General features: G+C 38.2%; 1 protein-coding gene across 12 annotated transcripts in view; it reads right to left on the reverse strand.

Annotated features, from left to right (window-relative positions):
* NSD1 (nuclear receptor binding SET domain protein 1) overlaps window positions 1-17,497 on the reverse strand; it is a 141,957-nt gene that overhangs the window by 60,599 nt on the left and 63,861 nt on the right. For all 12 annotated transcript variants that reach the window (XM_045823033.1, XM_045822960.1, XM_045823014.1 and 9 more), the window contains 2 exons: window positions 14,334-14,469; window positions 1,017-1,189 (listed from right to left, as the gene is read on the reverse strand). In XM_045823033.1, coding sequence (XP_045678989.1) covers window positions 1,017-1,189; window positions 14,334-14,469 — 309 coding nt within the window. The remainder of the gene's footprint in view (window positions 1-1,016; window positions 1,190-14,333; window positions 14,470-17,497) is intronic.

Here is a 17,497-nt window from a genome sequence, read left to right on the forward strand (position 1 = left end):
AGCCTCCTCTTACAAAGGCAATAAACACCATCTGGTTTACTTTACAGACAAACAACACATGTGTTAATTCTCATGACTATGACCAGAGTAAATCAATTTTCCAGAACCTTAAAGCTCTAATGAAGTCATCAAAAGAAGGGAGTTGTTTAATCTACATATACAGCTAAAGGTGTGACACAAAAACTCGGATACCTCCTACCACCTCACAAAGGATTAGAAAGGACACAGTTACAGGCCTCCTTTATCCTGACAGCAGCACATGGTAGTTGTTTTAGAGCATCAACCTGATGACATAGTAAATATTTATAAATACTTCTAATCCACAACAGTTGTACAAAAACTTAAGATTACAGTAATTTTTCAGTTGAAGACACTAGTCAGTCCTCAGAGAACTGAAATTAAAATAGCAGAGACTGCATACTGACTCTAAATTATTCTAATTATGATTTTTATAAAGTAATCTAAAGTATTTATACTCAGAGAAGTATGAAACACCAATCTAAGAGGAATTATTTTCCCTTGTAGAACTGACTATAATGAATTTTACTCAGCCAACTTTAACAAAACATCACGTTCTTTATTAAAACATAACCAGGTATAAAACTGCAAACTTAAGCAGTAACAACTGCACACAAAACCCAAAACAAAAATGTTTAAAGCTTTACTTTTTCCATTTTTAAGAGAATCATTAATCCAGGGAATAAGCAGAATATTTCATTTTGATGATCAGTTTCTTCTTACATAAGATAGAACCACAGAAGATTGCTTTTGCCATTTGGTATTGTCTAAGTGACATGACAAAAATTAGCTGGAATCATTTCTCAAAATATTGAGTATAAATATTTGGAAGGCCAGTCCCATGTCCTCCACACAAAAAACCTTGCATTCTACCTATTTTCTCACAAGTATGCTCCTACCAAAGGGAATAGCTTATATTTCAAAAATATACTTCTTCTTTGACTCCTCCCTGCCCACCCCCAAAAAGATAGTAAGAGGCTTTTTTTTTTTTTTTTTACCTTATGCCTATATCCTTTCTCTTTCTGCTTTCCTCTTCTCCTAAGGACAGGCAGCTCTTCAAACTGATGTCTGCCTTCGAACAGGACAATCGCTTTTCCAGCCACCCAGGCTCTCTCAGAAGGGTCTCCAAAAGCTTCCACATAGTACTGTCGATAGGGCCTCCGGTTGGAAACTAGATAAGGATAAGAACCAGTGTCATTACTTTAAAAAGATGACTGTTCATCATCAAGATAAAATTTAAAACAGTATTGCCAAAGAAGCCTCTGTCCCCTGCACCACCCAGAAAAAAATCAACAAGCTAAATACCCCACAGAACAAGAAACTCTGACATAGGTCGACAGAAGGAAAATTTTAAATGTTCAATTAATGTATCAAGAAAATGCTTAAGAGTTTACAACAGCACTCAATGGCTTAGTCTGCTGATAAGCTATATATTCCAAACCACTTAGAGGCTGATTAGCTAATCACAGCACAAATTAATATAGCAACAAACTAAAAGCTCCTTGTACCATCAGTCTATAAAGTCCCTCATTACTAGAAAACACAAAGGACATATAAGAAGCTACAGCACCACAAATATAATAATCAACAAGAACCAACCACCACACAAACTCTAAAAACACCATGCTAAAATATAAGGAGAAAAATATTTCTCCTTATATAAAATATAAGGAGAAATGTTTTGACACCACGTGTAATATGCTAACACATATGGAGCTCCTACTATGGGCCAGGCACTCATTACACTAGGTGCAATGCGTGGGTTAAGATAGAAGTAGTATGATCTCCATTTTATAGACACAGTAAGTCCAATGACCAGAGAGGGTGGGCAAATTCAGAGTAAAACATTGGTTTTGTAGAGCAAATGTCACTTGATATTTAAAAATACAGAAATACAAATAAAAATACAAATCTCATTCAGAAAAGATTATAATCCAATATACCTAATATATGTATGTCCCATACTTAGTATTTTTCACACCAGTTAAAAATATCACAAAAGAAATATAGTCAGTGCTACAAAGAGTTTAATGATTTGGCTCTTTCTAGGGAAGAAAATCATGTTAAGTTCAAATGAATTCACATCTAATTCCCTCACAACAATCATACTCTGTTCCAAAACACAAAAAGAATCTAAATACTTTTTTTGAAAAGCAGGAAAAGAGTACTTCCTTGAGAGTGAAAAAAAGAAAAGAAGAAAAAGAGGGGGTGGACAGACTTATAAAGTGAACTTTAGAACAAGTATAAAGAGGTGTGAACTTTCAAAACTCTTGTCTTTGAAGTAACTGTAAAAGTAGCCAAAATGTCAAGTAAATTTCAATAGAAACTTCTTTATAAATGCTAATTTCAAAATTATAAAACCACACTGGCTGGTGTGGCTCAGTCGATTGAGTGCTGGCCCAAGAACCAAAGGGTTGCTGGTTTGATTCCCAGTCAGGGCACATGCTTGGGTTGTGGGCCAGGCTCCCGGTATGGGAGTACACGAGAAGTAACCACACACTGATGTTTCTCTACCTTTCTCCCCGCCTTTCCCTCTGTCTAAAAATAAATAAATAAAATCTTAAAAAACAAAACAAAACTGTAAAACCAAGGAATGCAGAATACCTATGATCAGCTCTCATTAACTGTAGTTGAAATGCTTGATTTTCCATATAAAAAATGCTTAATGATAAAATTACAGCCCAGTTTTCTGTTCAGACTATTTTAAAAGTTATGAAAAAACTTAACTTCTTAAACTTTACCTATTAAATTAAACCCACCAACAGAAACCATTGCTAAGGTACGTTGTGTGCCTATATAGAAGCTCTTAAAATTCACTTGAGAAGTAAACCATTCTCCCATAAATAAGTAAATCCAACTAATAAAGACTGAACATTTATGATGTGCCAGCAGTATAGGGAGGACAGAATAGATATCACTGACTAGTAGGTAAAAGATATAGAAACAGATTACGGTAAAAGCATGATAATTCCAATAACAAACATTCACTTAAAAAAAATAACAGCCCTGACTGGTGTGGCTCAGGGGGTTGGGCTTCATGCTGCAAAACAAAAGGTCTTTGGTTCTGATTTCCCCTCAGGCACATGCCTGGGTTGCAGACCAGATCCCCAGTTGGGGGCATGCCAGAGGCAGCCCATCCATGTTTCTCTTACAAGCTGATGTTTCTCTCTCTCTCTCTCTCTCTCTCTCTCTCTCTCTCTCTCTCTCTCTTTCTCCCTCCCTCCCCCTCTCTATACAAATAAAAATATTTTTTTAAAAAAAGAAAGAAAATAGCCCTGGCTGGTGTGTGCCTCAGTGGATTGAGGGCTGGCCTGCAAACCATGGGGTTGCCAGTTTAATTCCCAGTCTAGGGCACATCCATTGGTTGCAGGCCAGGTCCCCAATAGGGGATGCATGAGAGGCAACCACACAATGATGTTTCTGTTCCTTTTTCCTCCCTCCCCTCTTTAAAAGTAAATAAATACAAATCTTTTTTTAAAAAAGGTAAGAAAACAAGTGGATTCTTATGGAACACCCGCACGAGTTGAAGGCAGACAAGGCTTACAGAAATTTCTGGCTGACTAGACTGAGACCTCCAGATCTAACACCAAGGAGGCAAGCATGGTGAAGAGAGGCTCCAGGCCAAGAAAGAAGATCATCAAGATTCTGCCCAAGGAGGAAGAAACCAAGAAATAAAGCCTCCCCTCTCTTACCTGTACATAGTGGTCCTGGCAGTAATATTACATACATCATTCAAAATAGCCCTTATCTACCTTAATTTTTTAAAAATACCCTTAAAAATAAAAGAATAACACTAAGAAGGGGGAAAATATTAACTAAAGGACATATAGGACACCTAAGCAGAATTTTTTAAGGTAAACTGCTTATTAAGGAGCGAATTCCAGTATGAGGGCCTAGAACCCTCAAATGCATGCATGAATGAAAAATAGAAAGAAAAAGAAAGAAAAAACCCCAGCTGGAACTAAAAGTACTTCAAAACAGCCCTAGCCAGTGTGGCTCATTTGACTGGAGTAATGTACCACAGACTGAGAGACCACGGGGTCAATTCCCACTCAGTCGTATGAGACAGGAACCAACTGATGTTCTTCTCTCTCTCCCTTCCTCCCTCTCTAAAAAAGCAATGGAACTGTCCTTGGATGAGGACCTAAACAACAACAACTACAACAACAACAACAACAACAACAACAACAACAACGTACTTTGGAACACTGAATCATAACATGAGAAGAGTGGGAAACCAAGCAGGCAGAGTCCAGGCCTGAAACAGCTTAGATACCATGTTACCCTGGATCATTGTAATGTTGCCAGCGAGGAGCCTCATTTGAACTGTGTAACCACAGGATCAGTTTTGCATCTAAGGGAGATAAACCTTCTTAATCTCAAAATAAAAAATTTAAGAGGAAACAGAGGACATTGAGTAGACCAGAGATTACCAAAATAGTGTACACACACAACAGGTAACTAGAACCTAACCTGTAAACTAAAGCAGTAGCAAGGGGAATTAACAAAATTTGAAACTTTTTTTTAAAGACAATCAGCCGTGACCAGGGTGGCTCAGTTGGTTAAGGGTCATCCTGCACTTATAATCCAATATACCTAATATGTGTATCTGGTTCAGTTCCAGGTCAGGGCATATGCCTGGGTTGTGGGTTCAATCCCTGGTAGAGGTACAAATGGAAGGCAACCAATCAATGTTTCTCTCCCTCTCTTTCTCCCTCCCCTCCACTCTCTCTGAAATAAAAAATAAAATAAAATAAATTTTTAAAGACAAATCAAAAAGACTTGACATACAATAAGAAGTCAGAACAGCCCTGGCTGGCGTAGCTCAGTGGATTGAGCGCGGGCTGCAAACCAAAGTGTCGCAGGTTCGATTCCCAGTCAGGGCACATGCCTGCATTGCAGGCCACGGCCCCCAGTAACCCCACATTGATGTTTCTTTCTCTATCTATCTCCCTCCCTTCCCTCTCTAAAAAATAAATAATAATAATAAAAATAAAATAAAATTTAAATTATATAAAAAAAAGAAGTCAGAACAGATATTTCAATACCAATGTTCATAGCAGCATTATTCACCATAGCCAAAAGATGTAAACTCAACTGTCCATTGAAAGATGAATGGATTAACAAAATGTAATACACATAAGTCCTCCTTTATCCCCAGGGATATGTTCAAAGACCCTCTGTGGATGTATGAACAACATGGGACTCTATATATACTATGTTGTTTCCTATAAATACATAACTATGATAAAGTTAAATTTATAAATTACGTACAGTGAGTGATTAACAACAGTAAATTAAATATAACGTACTATAATAAAAGTTAGGTGAATGTGGTCTCTCTCTCTCTCTCTCAAAATATTTTATTTAACCATACTCATCCTCTTCCTGTGATGATCAAATGCCCATTGTGCTAAGATAAATTAAGGAGAACAGTGCAGGCACTGTGACATGGCATTAGGCTATTACTTTCTCCTTCAGTGGTCCTCCCTCGCTGACGCATGATGAAGTAAACAGACGGATGTCAGGAGCATATGATGTCAATGGCAGGGTGAATGTATTACTTCTGGACTGCTTACACACAGTAAAATATTACCCAGCCTTCAAAATGAACCAAGTACTGATACATAATACAACATGGATAAACCTTGAAGACATTACGCTAGGTTGTAAGCCAGAGCCAAATGGACAAAGACTGTAAGAAATTTTAAAAACTATCAAATAATGCTAAAGTGTAAAAGTTGAAAGGTAAAAAATGCAGACTGAATACTCAAACTTAGTTTTGGTCTGTTCTGAAAATCACATTAAAAAACAGTAAAAGCAAGACTACCAGTCAAGATGATAGCACAGGTAGACATGGCTCGCCTCCTCGCACAACCACATCAAAATTACAACTCCACTATAGACCCACCACCACTTAGAACTATCAATAATCAAGCTGAATGAAGTCTGACAACTACGGAATTAAAGAAATCACTCACGTCCATCCAGACTGGTAAGAGAGGGGAAGACACGAAATAGGCTGGTCCCACACCCACATGCGGTGGATAAAAATTTGGGAGGGGTATCTTGGGAGTGAGGAGTCCAAGCCCCATATCAGGCCCCCAAGGCCAGCGTTCAAGTGCCAGGAAGATAAGCCCCCCATAACTCCTGGCTGTAAGAACCAGCAGGGACTGAGTCAGTGAAACAAACTGCTGGGGTCCCGAGCAGTTCCCCTTAAAGCAGCCATGCACAGACTTACTCAGATTGACTCTCTCTGAGCTTCTGCACCAGGGCAGCACCTATAAAGGCCCAGTGGCATAAGGAAAAGAAATGAAGTTTCTGGCATCAAGTTGAGAGCTGGGGGACAGCTTTCTCCCAGACAGAAAGGTGGACAGCAGCCATTGACACTTTGAGTCTTCCCCACACAGAGGTACAGAGCCAACAGGCTGGTGCCATATCTGAGACTCCACAGACCTGGCTGACACTGTTTGCCCACCCTGGAGATCCCCTGAGATTCTGTCCCACACAACTTTCAGGTCCACCCAAATTCTTAACCTTGACTTTTCCACATGAATGGCTGATCTTGGCTCATGCATCACAAGTTCCTAAATCCTATCACACAAGCAACAGCTGGCCTCAGCAAGTCCCCAGTCCCCACACCTTTAGCTAAGTGGCCCAGGCCAGCCACTTGCAATAGACAGCCTATATTCACACCTTGGCTTCACCTGGGAATCTCTCAGTCCAGCACAAGTAGCAACCATCTCAGATTGCTTTATAGCTCATACAGGGTGGCCCAGGGCAGAACACAGGTGGGGGCTGACCTTGGATCCCACCATCACAGGAAATTGCAGAACCTGCACACCCAGTGGAAAACTATAGACCACGTCAGAGCACCACCACCTGCCGCTGCACAGCTGATCCTCCATGGATGGTGGAGGTTGGTGGTCAGTGGTCACAACCAGTCCTCACAGCTGACTGACCTGGGTAAATCCCTCCCATTGATCCAACAGCAGTCAAGGCTCTACAAGAGAAGGTCTACTCAGACCACAAGAAGGGCGCACCTCAAGTATTCTGCTGGGGTAATAGGGGAGGCTGTGGCACTGGACCTACAGGACACCTATTACATCAGGCCATGCTACCAAGATATGGAGTCAAAGCAGCTTCACCTAATACACAGAAACAAACACAGTGAGGCTGCCAAAATGAGCAAAGAAACATGGCTCAAATGCAAGAACAGATTAAAACTCCAGAAAAAGAACTAAACAAAATGGGGATAAGCAATCTATCAGATGCAGAGTTCAAAACATTGGTTATATGGGGGGCAGGGGAAAACACTAGTTATAAAGATGATCAAGGAACTTACTCAGCAGCATAAAAAAGATCCAGTCAAAAACAAAGGATACACTAATTGAAATAAAGAACAATTTATAGGGAAACAACAGTAGAGTGGATATAGCCAAGAATCAAATAAATTATTTGAAAAATAAGGAATCAAAAAACAACCAATGAGAAGAAGAAGAAAAAGAATCCAAAAAAATGAGGATAGTATTAAGCAGCCTCTGGGATAACTTAAAGCGTTCCAGCATTCACATCATAGGGGTGCCAGAAGGAAGAGAGAAAGAGCAAGAAATTAGAAATCTATATGAAAAAATAAAGAAAGAAAACTTCTCTAATTTGGTGAAGGAAATAGACATACAAGTCCAGGAAGCACAGAGAGTCCCAAATAAGATGGATGCAAAGAGGCCCACTCCAAGACACATCATAATTAAAATGCCAAAGATTAAAGAAAAAGAGAATTTTAAATGCAGCCAGAGAAAAGAAGTTACCTACAGGGGTGTTCCCTTAACACTGTCAGCTGACTTCTCTAAAGAAACTTTGCAGGCAGAAGGGGCTGGATTTAAAGCCGTGAAAGGCAAGGACTTACATCCAAGATTACTCTACCCAGCAAAGCTTTCACTTACGATCAAAGGGTAGATAAGGTGCTTCCCTGACAAGAATAAACTAAAGGAGTTCATCATCACCAAACTATTATTATATGAAATGTTAAAGGGCCTTATTTAAGAAAAAGATCGAAACTATGAACAATTAAGATGGCAAAAAATACAAATCAACAACTGAATCTAAAACTAAGCAAACTAAACAAACAAGAACAGAGAGAGAATCATGGATGTGGAGAGTGTCTTGATGGTTGTCAGATGGGAGGGGTCTATGGGGGAATGAAAGAAGAGGTGAGGGGATTAAGAAGTACAAATAGGTAGTTACAGCCATGGGGATGTAAAGTACAGTACAGGAAATGGAGTAGCTTATATGAACTTATATGCATGACCCATGGACATGAACAATGGTGTGGGGATGGCCTGAGTGAGTGGGAGGTGCTGGGTGGAAGGGAGCAAAGGGGAAAAAAAATTGGGACAACTGTAATAGCAAATTCAATAAAATTAATTTAAAAAATAACAGTGAAAGTAGTTTTTAAAAGAAGTAACACAAAAGACAAAGTACAGAAAGAGAAACAATAATCAAAATTTGGGAAAGTTGGAAGACTGAGAGAGGCGTTAAACCAAAGAGAAGTCAAATGGCAGACCAGCCTTGAGAACTTAGAAGCAATCTGATTGTGAAGAGCACCCTAAAAGTAGAGTGTAGAAAGGTCTAAACAAGATTGGCTAAAAGTCTCTTCAAGATGAAATGAAGAGTTATGCTGTGGTTTATCCCCAAGAAAGCTAAAATAAAGAGATTTTTTAAGGCATAATTTCATTTAAGGACAAGGGTAACAACAGAAGATGACTGAGTATAAATTAGTGCGTCTATGCAAGCATATGTCTTAGAAGTTGAGAAGTACATGGATAAAGTATGACAGTTACTAACTTAATAGATCCCAGTATGCCAAATTCTACATCATCACTGAGCAAAGCCAGGAACCAATTGTCTCTACACCACTCATCCTTCTACTAAAGGACCAGAAATTGGCAACACCTTGTACATCTGGAGTTTAGGAAGATAAAATAAAGAGGACTGGCTGAAAGTTATCATGCAGGCATGGATACACAAGTTTCCTCCTCTCCTCTACCACAAACTACCAGATCATTGCCTCTCCCCTTCCCCCAGAGAGGCTTTTCTTTGAGGTGAAGTAAAACAGAAGGTCTCTAAACTGAGCAACGCCAAACACAGTCCAGAAGTATTAGTGAATCAAAAATAGAGGGAGCAAGTGAACTGAATGCTAAAAACTCCCAGTCGTCTTCCCTTTACTGAGCTCCTAGAACACAATAAGCCAGGTTCTTATTTTCTAGCTAGGAGAATTAAGGCTATTCTCTGAGGAGTGTCACTAAGCGAACAGAAAGAAGAAGGTACTTACAAGGGACTGGAAGGAGGAAGGAGAGAGTCACCATACAAGGTAATTAAAGGTTGACAACCTCCACTTGTTCAGAAGTGCCTGTATGCTCTTTACTCTTCACTGACTTAAATTTTTTTCATTTTAGAGAGAGGGAGAAGGAGGGAGAAGAAGAGGGAAAGAAACATCAACACAAAAGAGGCACATTCGAAGATCGCCTTCCATACACATCGCATCCTGGGACTGAACCCGCAACCCAGGCATGTTTCTCAATCAGGAATGGAAATGGTGACGTTTCGGTTTGCGGAATGACACCCATCCAACTGAGCCACATTGACTGGGGCTACTCTTCACCAATGAACAGAGATCTGAGGAACTCCTCAAACGTAAAAAGAGAGAACAAAGGAACAAACAGTGAAGGAAAAAAGGGAACCTGAAACAGACCAAATACAGGAGAAAATTTCACAAAAGCTGCCATTAACATCCTCAAAAATAAAAAGGATATTGTGTTAATGAAGTAAGTTGCAGGGAACAAAAAGGAATTCTTGAAAATTAAAAACAGAACAGCAATAATTTAAAATTCAAAAAAGGTTTAAAGACAAAGTTGAAGAAGCTTCCTATAAAATAGGTAGAGTAAAATAAATATACAAAAAAGAAAAACTTACGAGGTTCAATGCGGGAGAATAAACATCTGATTAGGAGTCCTAGAAAGAGCCCTGGCCAGTGTGGCTCAACTGGTTGGTGTCATTCCATAACCAAAAGGTTGCAGGTTTGATCCCCAGTGTGGGCACAGGTGACTCCCTGGCTGGATGCGTACAATCCCCATTTGAGGCACTGTTCCCCAAGGTCTGGATGTGTACATGAGTATAGGGAACCAATCCACCTGGCAATGGTACTTGTAGCCCAGTCCTATTAGAAAGCCCATAGGTGCGTGTCAGCAGACAAGATGCCAAACCCATGGATTGGCTCTACCATGGGAAACCAGGCCTGCATTGTACCTAGGCTGCTTTGAGGCATGCTCTTGCTAAAACTCCCTCACCCAGAGTTGAAGCTGCAAATGCTTACTGCATATCTTTAAAGTAACTTCCTGAAGTCTGTGCTAATTCTCCCAAGGACAAAGTGTAACCAGACCAATTACTCTTATGTTCCCTTGCATTTGCAACATTTTTTCCTTGCTAATCTGTAGGAAGTAATCGGTAACATCCTTTCCTTTGTTATCTGTAAAAAGTAATCACCTAAAGCAAACCTGAGTAGAATGAATGAAAACCTTCTTCGATGTATGCCATTAGAAAGCAATAAAAGCCTGTCCAGGCAAGGGTCGAGATGCTCTCCTATTGAGAGAGTGGCCAAGGCGCTCTCTCAGACAGTGGCAGAGCCATCCCATTTTCTCCACAGGACTTCAATAGCCCGTGTGGATTTGTTCATCTCATCCACAATACTGTGGACACTGCTGGCCAGAGCCCATATCACATGAGGCAACCAATTGATGCTTCTCTCTTGCATCAATGTTTCTCTCTCTCTCTAAAACCAATGGGGGAAAAAATGTCCTTAGGTGAGGATGAGAAAAAAAAAAGTTACAGAAAAAGAATAAACAAAGGGGAGGAAATAATCAATGAAATAATTCAAGAAAATGCCCCAGCACTGGCTGGTGTAGCTCAATGGACTGAACGCAGGCAGTGAACCAAATGGTTGCCGGTTCAATTCCCAGTCAGGACACATGCTTGGGTTGTGGGCCAGGTCCCCAGTGGAGGGCATGCAGGAGGCAACCACCATTGATGTTTCTCTCCCTCTCTTTCTCCTTCCCTTCCCTTCTCTCTAAAAATAAATAAATAAATAAATAAATAAATGCTTTAGAAAGAAAAAGAATATGCCCCAGAACTAAAGAAACTAAATTTGTAGATCAAAAGGGCCCCACTAAATACACACAAAACACAGCAACAAGGCATAACCTTGTGAACTTTATGAACAAAGTGAAGAGTATACAAGCTTTCTAAACAAGAGGGACAAAAATCCCATACAAAAAAGATCAAACATCAAAATAACCTCAGATTTAATAGGAACTCTGGAAACTAAAAGACAATGCCTTCAAAAGTCTAAGCACAAATTATTTCCAGCCTAGTATTTTATATCAGCCAAACTATCAAACAAGTGTTAAGAACAAAAATATATTCAGATAATGCAGGGTCACAAAAAAATTTATCTCCCACACTCCCTTTCTCAGGAAACTACTGAATATGAGTAAGTAAACCAAACACGAGTTAAAACATGGGATCCAACACAAGAGGGAGTTGAAGGGAGTCCCTAAGACCATAGCTGTTCACCAGACTACAGTAGACTGAAGGAATATATAAGGGTCCAAGGGTCCAGATGAGACTTACTTAAGATGATGAGAATGACAAATTATTGATATATTAAATCATGGGGGAAACAAACAAAAACTAGGAGACTTTTACTATAAATTATCAATCAATATATAGACTTACTAATAACCCTCTCTCTCCCTCACTAAAACACACACATTTTACAGAAAATTGAAACAACAACAACCTTGTGAGGACAACGCAAACTCAGGACACTATGTGACTAAGATCAGTATACTGTTAACATAATAATGTACACACTGAATTTCTAACCAAAATTATAACATATTAGGGAAAACATGAAAGAGGATGCCAGAGATGCGGTGGGAGGTGAGACCCAATGCATGGAAGGATGAAAAATAACTAACCCACAACTTCTATGAATAGAAGTAAAAAATAATCCAGATAATGAAATTTTGACATTCAAAGTAAGTATCAAATGATCCAGCCCTGGCTGGTGTGGCTCTGTGGATTGAGCACAGGTCTGTGAACCCAAAAGTCATACCAGTTTGATTCCCAGTCAGGGCACAAACCTGGGTTGCAGGCCAGGTTCCCAGCTGGAGGCGTGTGAGGGGCAACCAATCGATGTATCTCTCATACATCGATGTTTCTCTATCTTCCTCCCTCCCTTCCCCTCTTTCTAAAAATACATAAATAATTAAATTATATGCACTATTATAAAATTAATGACCTAAATAATAATAATATTATCTCATGAAACAGAGTTTTCTAACACCGTTGGAATACTTAGCTTCCCTAAGAAAACAATAAACATGAATGATGACAGTAATGTGAACAGTCTAGTACGATTTTTAATTTTTACACTGATAACTTATGCTGCTACAAAACATTAACAGTGGTCATAGTTTCTGTTGCTGGGGTGCAGGAGTACTTTGAGAGCATCAGTCCAAAATTTCTCCTACTAGGTAATAACAATAGCAAGACTGATGATTCTACTAGGTATATGCTATGAAGGAGATGAACAGAAAAAGGAGCACATTCAAAGAAAAATGGAGACTTAACTACTAAGAGTGTTAATTAAGCTTTTCAGAACTTGGCTGGCTATAGCTTGCTATAAACTACAGGAAAAAGGAAACACGTCAGAAGTGGTTTGTGAATTTTCATTCGGGAGATGTTTCTTTGGACGATGCTCCACAGCCTAAGTGGACAGAGATTAAACTGAGACACTAATTGAGAACAATCAATTTATTACCACATGGGACACAGTTGACATGCTCAAAATATCCAAATCAGTATTTATTGGTGAAAATGAAAAATGTCTTTTATTTTACAGAAAAAAACTAAACAGACTTTTGGCCAACTCAGTATATTTTTATGTCGTGTGTGTGTGTGTGTGTGTGTGTGTGTGTGTGTCTCATCTTTACAACACAAGATTAGAAATAAGCTAACATCCATCAATAGAAGAATGGTTACATAAAGCATAGCATATTCAAAAAGTAAAAAACTATGCAGCTGTAAAAAGAGAAGAGGAGGAAGTTTGCACTAATATGGAAAAATCTTCAAGTAAAAAAAGCAACTGTAGAAAGAAAATACAATATGCTACTTTTATGTTAAAATTAAATAGCTAGGGATATGAGACTACATATGCGGATTTACAGAAAGAAACTTTCATAACAACTGGTTTGAAAGGAGGGGTAAAGAATGGGGCAGATCAGACAAAAGGAGGGACTAAGTTGATTATTTAAAATCGTGTTGTGTATGTAACCTATTCAAAAACTAAAATGTATATATTAAAACTACAATAAGCCCAAGCTGGTCTGGTTCAGTTGGTTGGATGTTGTACTGCAAGGGGAAAAGTCACCAGTTCAATTCCTGGTCAGGGGCGCATGTCTAGGTTGCAAGCCTAGTCCCAAGTTGGGGATACGCGAGAGGCAGCTGATTGATGTTTCTCTTCCTCTCTTTCTCCCTCCCTTGCTCTCCCTCTAAAAAATAAATAAAATCTTAAAAAAAAAGTACAATAAAGTCACAAACCATCTTAACAGAAAAAAAGGAACTCAAGATCAAGTTTCAGCCCCTGTCTTACAGCATTTTGAAGATAAATCACCTGAGAGTCTAACAAAGTATTAATGGTAATACTCTAAAAATTAAAATTCAAAATTCACCCTGGCAGGATGGCTCTGTTGGTTGAAGCGTCATCCCCTACCCCAGAAGGTTGTGGGTTTGATCCCTGGTCAGGGCACATATCCAGAAGTTAAGGGTTCAGTCCCCTTTCAGGGCACATACAGGAGGTAACCAATACATGTTTCCCTCACTTTCTCTCTCTCTCAAACCAATATATATATCTCCTCAGGTGAGAATTTTAAGAAAATTCAAAATAACTCATAAGTATTTTAAATAATGGTTTCAGCTTTAACTTATGAACAGCAACATAAACCTGACAATTAAAGTTAGGGTAATAAATATACTGGAAAGTGATTCTGGATGATGTAAACTTTAGGGTGAATAAGTCTAACACTTTCCTGGCATCTACAGATAGAATAAAACAGTCATTTACAAAATCCAAAAAAGCAAAATAAATTAATAAGTATTCACAAAACACTCAAAGGTAAAAATTGAGTTATACTAAATGCAAATGCAGTTTATAATTCCAAACCATCTTATTATGTGACCTCAAGTTCAAATATTACCTTTCATTTTTGAGTGTGTGTTAATTAGCGGATCAGAGCAAATCCTGCAGGGCCACCACGGGCGCCTCTTGAATTTTGCCCAGATGAGATCTCCAACTTCATACTTCAGTGGCGCAGACTTTTTCTTGGGTTGACACTTTAGACAGACAAAACACAGAACATCAATAAGAATCAAAAGTTTCTGAAACAATATATCATCTCACAGCCTTCTAACATAGCAATGGCTAAAAAAAATTCTAGATGAAAATACTCCAGTTTAACAATTACAACTAAAATACTCTTTTAATTGGTCATAACATAGCCCTTCATACAGTAGAGCTCTCAATTTGTATTTGTTTTATGTAAGTAATCTACCCACATTCTGGAAAAATAATTTATTTTTATTTATAAAGACCTAAAAACTGAAATAAACAGAATCATCCCAAGGAAAAGATTATCTTTGCCTTAGTCCTTGGATAACAACACATCAGGGGGGAAAAAAGAGAGAGAAAAAATGTTTTTTAAAGTTAACAATGTCAAGAGACTGTGATCCCAGTACAGTGTTATTTGTCCATTTTATCTCCATAAAACTGGGGGAAGTGGGACTGAGACTGTGGTCCCTCCTACAGGTGATATTCTACATACTTTCAGACATCCTACTCATTAATTAACAATTAATTAACAAAAACACAGATACCTTATTCATTAATTAAAAATAATGGCTCCAACAAAATAATCCTGGAAACTACAGGGCAGATTCTAGGAACGTCAGTACAACTGACTTGGTTATTTCCCAGGATACGCAGCGGGGCTTATCTAAGACCAGAGCAGTGCACGACCCCAAAGGACAACATTCATGCAGAACACCATGTGCATTAAGCTCCTTGGACTTGTCCAATGCAGAGACCCTGGCTGAATCGTTTTTCCAAAAATAACAGACCTAACTGATCTGCAATTCAAATGCCTCCATTTCAGCCCTAAACCCATGTCTGTGCCTTATCACCCCATAAACAGTACAGATCTCCTTCCTGTCCTGAGAGGAAGACAACTTTGTAATTAGTAAAACAGCTTCCCACCTGATAACCACAAAAAGGAATGGCAAGTATTGCTGGGATGTTTCTGGGCAAAAGAAGCACTAGGGTACTTCAACAAAGAATAATCTACTCCATTTACCCCAAGGGGATGTACAAATACTATTTTGATTTTCTGTAAGTGCCATGTCTTTTTTCTAATTAATTAATCAAATTTAATTAATCTTTATTTTTAAAAAGATTTTTAAAATTTATTTTTAGAGAGGGGAAGGAAGTAGAAAGAGAGGGAAAGAAACAGCAATGTGTAGTTGCCTCTTACATGCCCCCTAACTGGGGATCTGGCCGACAACCCAAGCATGTGCTCTGACTGGGAATCAAACTGGTGACCCTTTGGTTTGCAAGCTGATATACGTGCCAGGTCTTTTAAAAAGACTTGGTGAGCTATTCCCTCAGGTTCCAGCTTCCCGCTAAGGCTTAAAACAATGTGTGCCTGGCAGATTAAGTATTCAAAAAGAGCATACTGAATGAATTGACTAAAGTCATTCAAATAAAAATAATGAATAATGCCTGAGACTCAAGGATATCAAAAAACTGGGCTCAATTCAATGATTTATAAATTACCATTCAAGTTTTAAAACTCTGTATTCATACAGAACTAAGTTAAATCTCATACAATGCCCTTATTCTATGAAAATTCTGTGATTAGTATAGTTACTAGGAAATGAGACAAACTACATCTCACTACATAAACAAATTTTTAAAAAGCCCAATAGGCCACTTTTGCCTGTTACAAGTTTGTTAGTTATCAGAACAGCAACAACAAAAAAACCATGACTTCAAGGCTAGTTGGCTTTGAAACTTTAAAAAAACCAAGCTACCAAGACAGATGGAAAAACAAATCTTTTACTTGCCTCTACTGAAAACTATAATTTGAGTAGATTTTCCATAAATTTCTGATATAACTTTATTTGTGATCAATTAATATACTTGACAATCATGGCTAAGTATGAAATCTGCTTGTCTATTAAAGTCCTAAGTGACTTTAAATAAACTAACATTTGGTGTTTGCTATGTGCCAGACACTGTTCTTCCTTCAACCCTCTCAAGGTAGACACCATATTATTACTACACTACTATATGCCTATGGTCATGTACTTAGTCATATAGTTAAGTGGCAGAGCCAGGACTCAAACCTGGGTAATCCAATGCTGGATCCCAAACTCTCAACCACTACCTTATGATCCAATAACAAAATAAAACCATTATTACTACATACTTCATGACAAATTCAGCCATAACCAACCTATGACATGAGGTTGGTTCTATCTGTCCCACTTATTACTACTACAAAGTAATTATGTTATTAGGAAGTATAACTATAAAACAGATGCCTTCAATAGATAGCTGAAAAATAATATGAGTGTTCTTTCTCACACAACCAGAATCATACAACCAGACAAAGCAGTAATGAGTTCTGTCTTCTGATTCCATTACAAATTATGTTGCCATAAACAAGACAATTAATTCAGCCTCAGTTTCCAAAGTCATAAAATCAGGAAAGAAATTATCTGCTCTACTACAAAGCATCAAAATGAAATAATTACTAATTCCACTCCTAATATTTTCACCCAAAGAAAATAATCCAAACAAGCAAAAGATTGTAGAAAGATAGTTAAAGCAATTACTTATAACAAAAAGTTAACATTCAACAAGAGACCTGTTAAACAAATTATGCTGACAACTCAATGAACTATGCAAAGTACAGATAAAGTTATGGGATATACACATCCAATATATCAACCATCAGATACTAGGCTGGAAACTGTAATGATGATTTTAAAAAAATAAAGTCATTGAGAAACACAAATAAAAATGTTTCTTTAAATTAATGGTATCATGGGTGAAGATTTTCACAAACCTGAAACATTTTCTCCTTACTACCTTGATTGATTTACCATGACCACATAAAACAATATATGCGAATCCAGTAGGAAAATACATATACAAGTACACAATTAATGAACAACATCACCCAAATCCAACTGATCTTAATACATAAAAAGTTAGAGACAGGAAAGAATTCCAGACCAAAGAAACACCTCCAAACATAAAAACAGAGAAAATAAGAACAGGAAGGGAAAAAAGGAACATGAC

Source organism: Phyllostomus hastatus, unplaced genomic scaffold, assembly GCF_019186645.2.
Source record: "Phyllostomus hastatus isolate PE091 unplaced genomic scaffold, TTU_PhHast_1.1 phas_contig_150, whole genome shotgun sequence".
Lineage (NCBI taxonomy): Eukaryota > Metazoa > Chordata > Mammalia > Chiroptera > Phyllostomidae > Phyllostomus > Phyllostomus hastatus.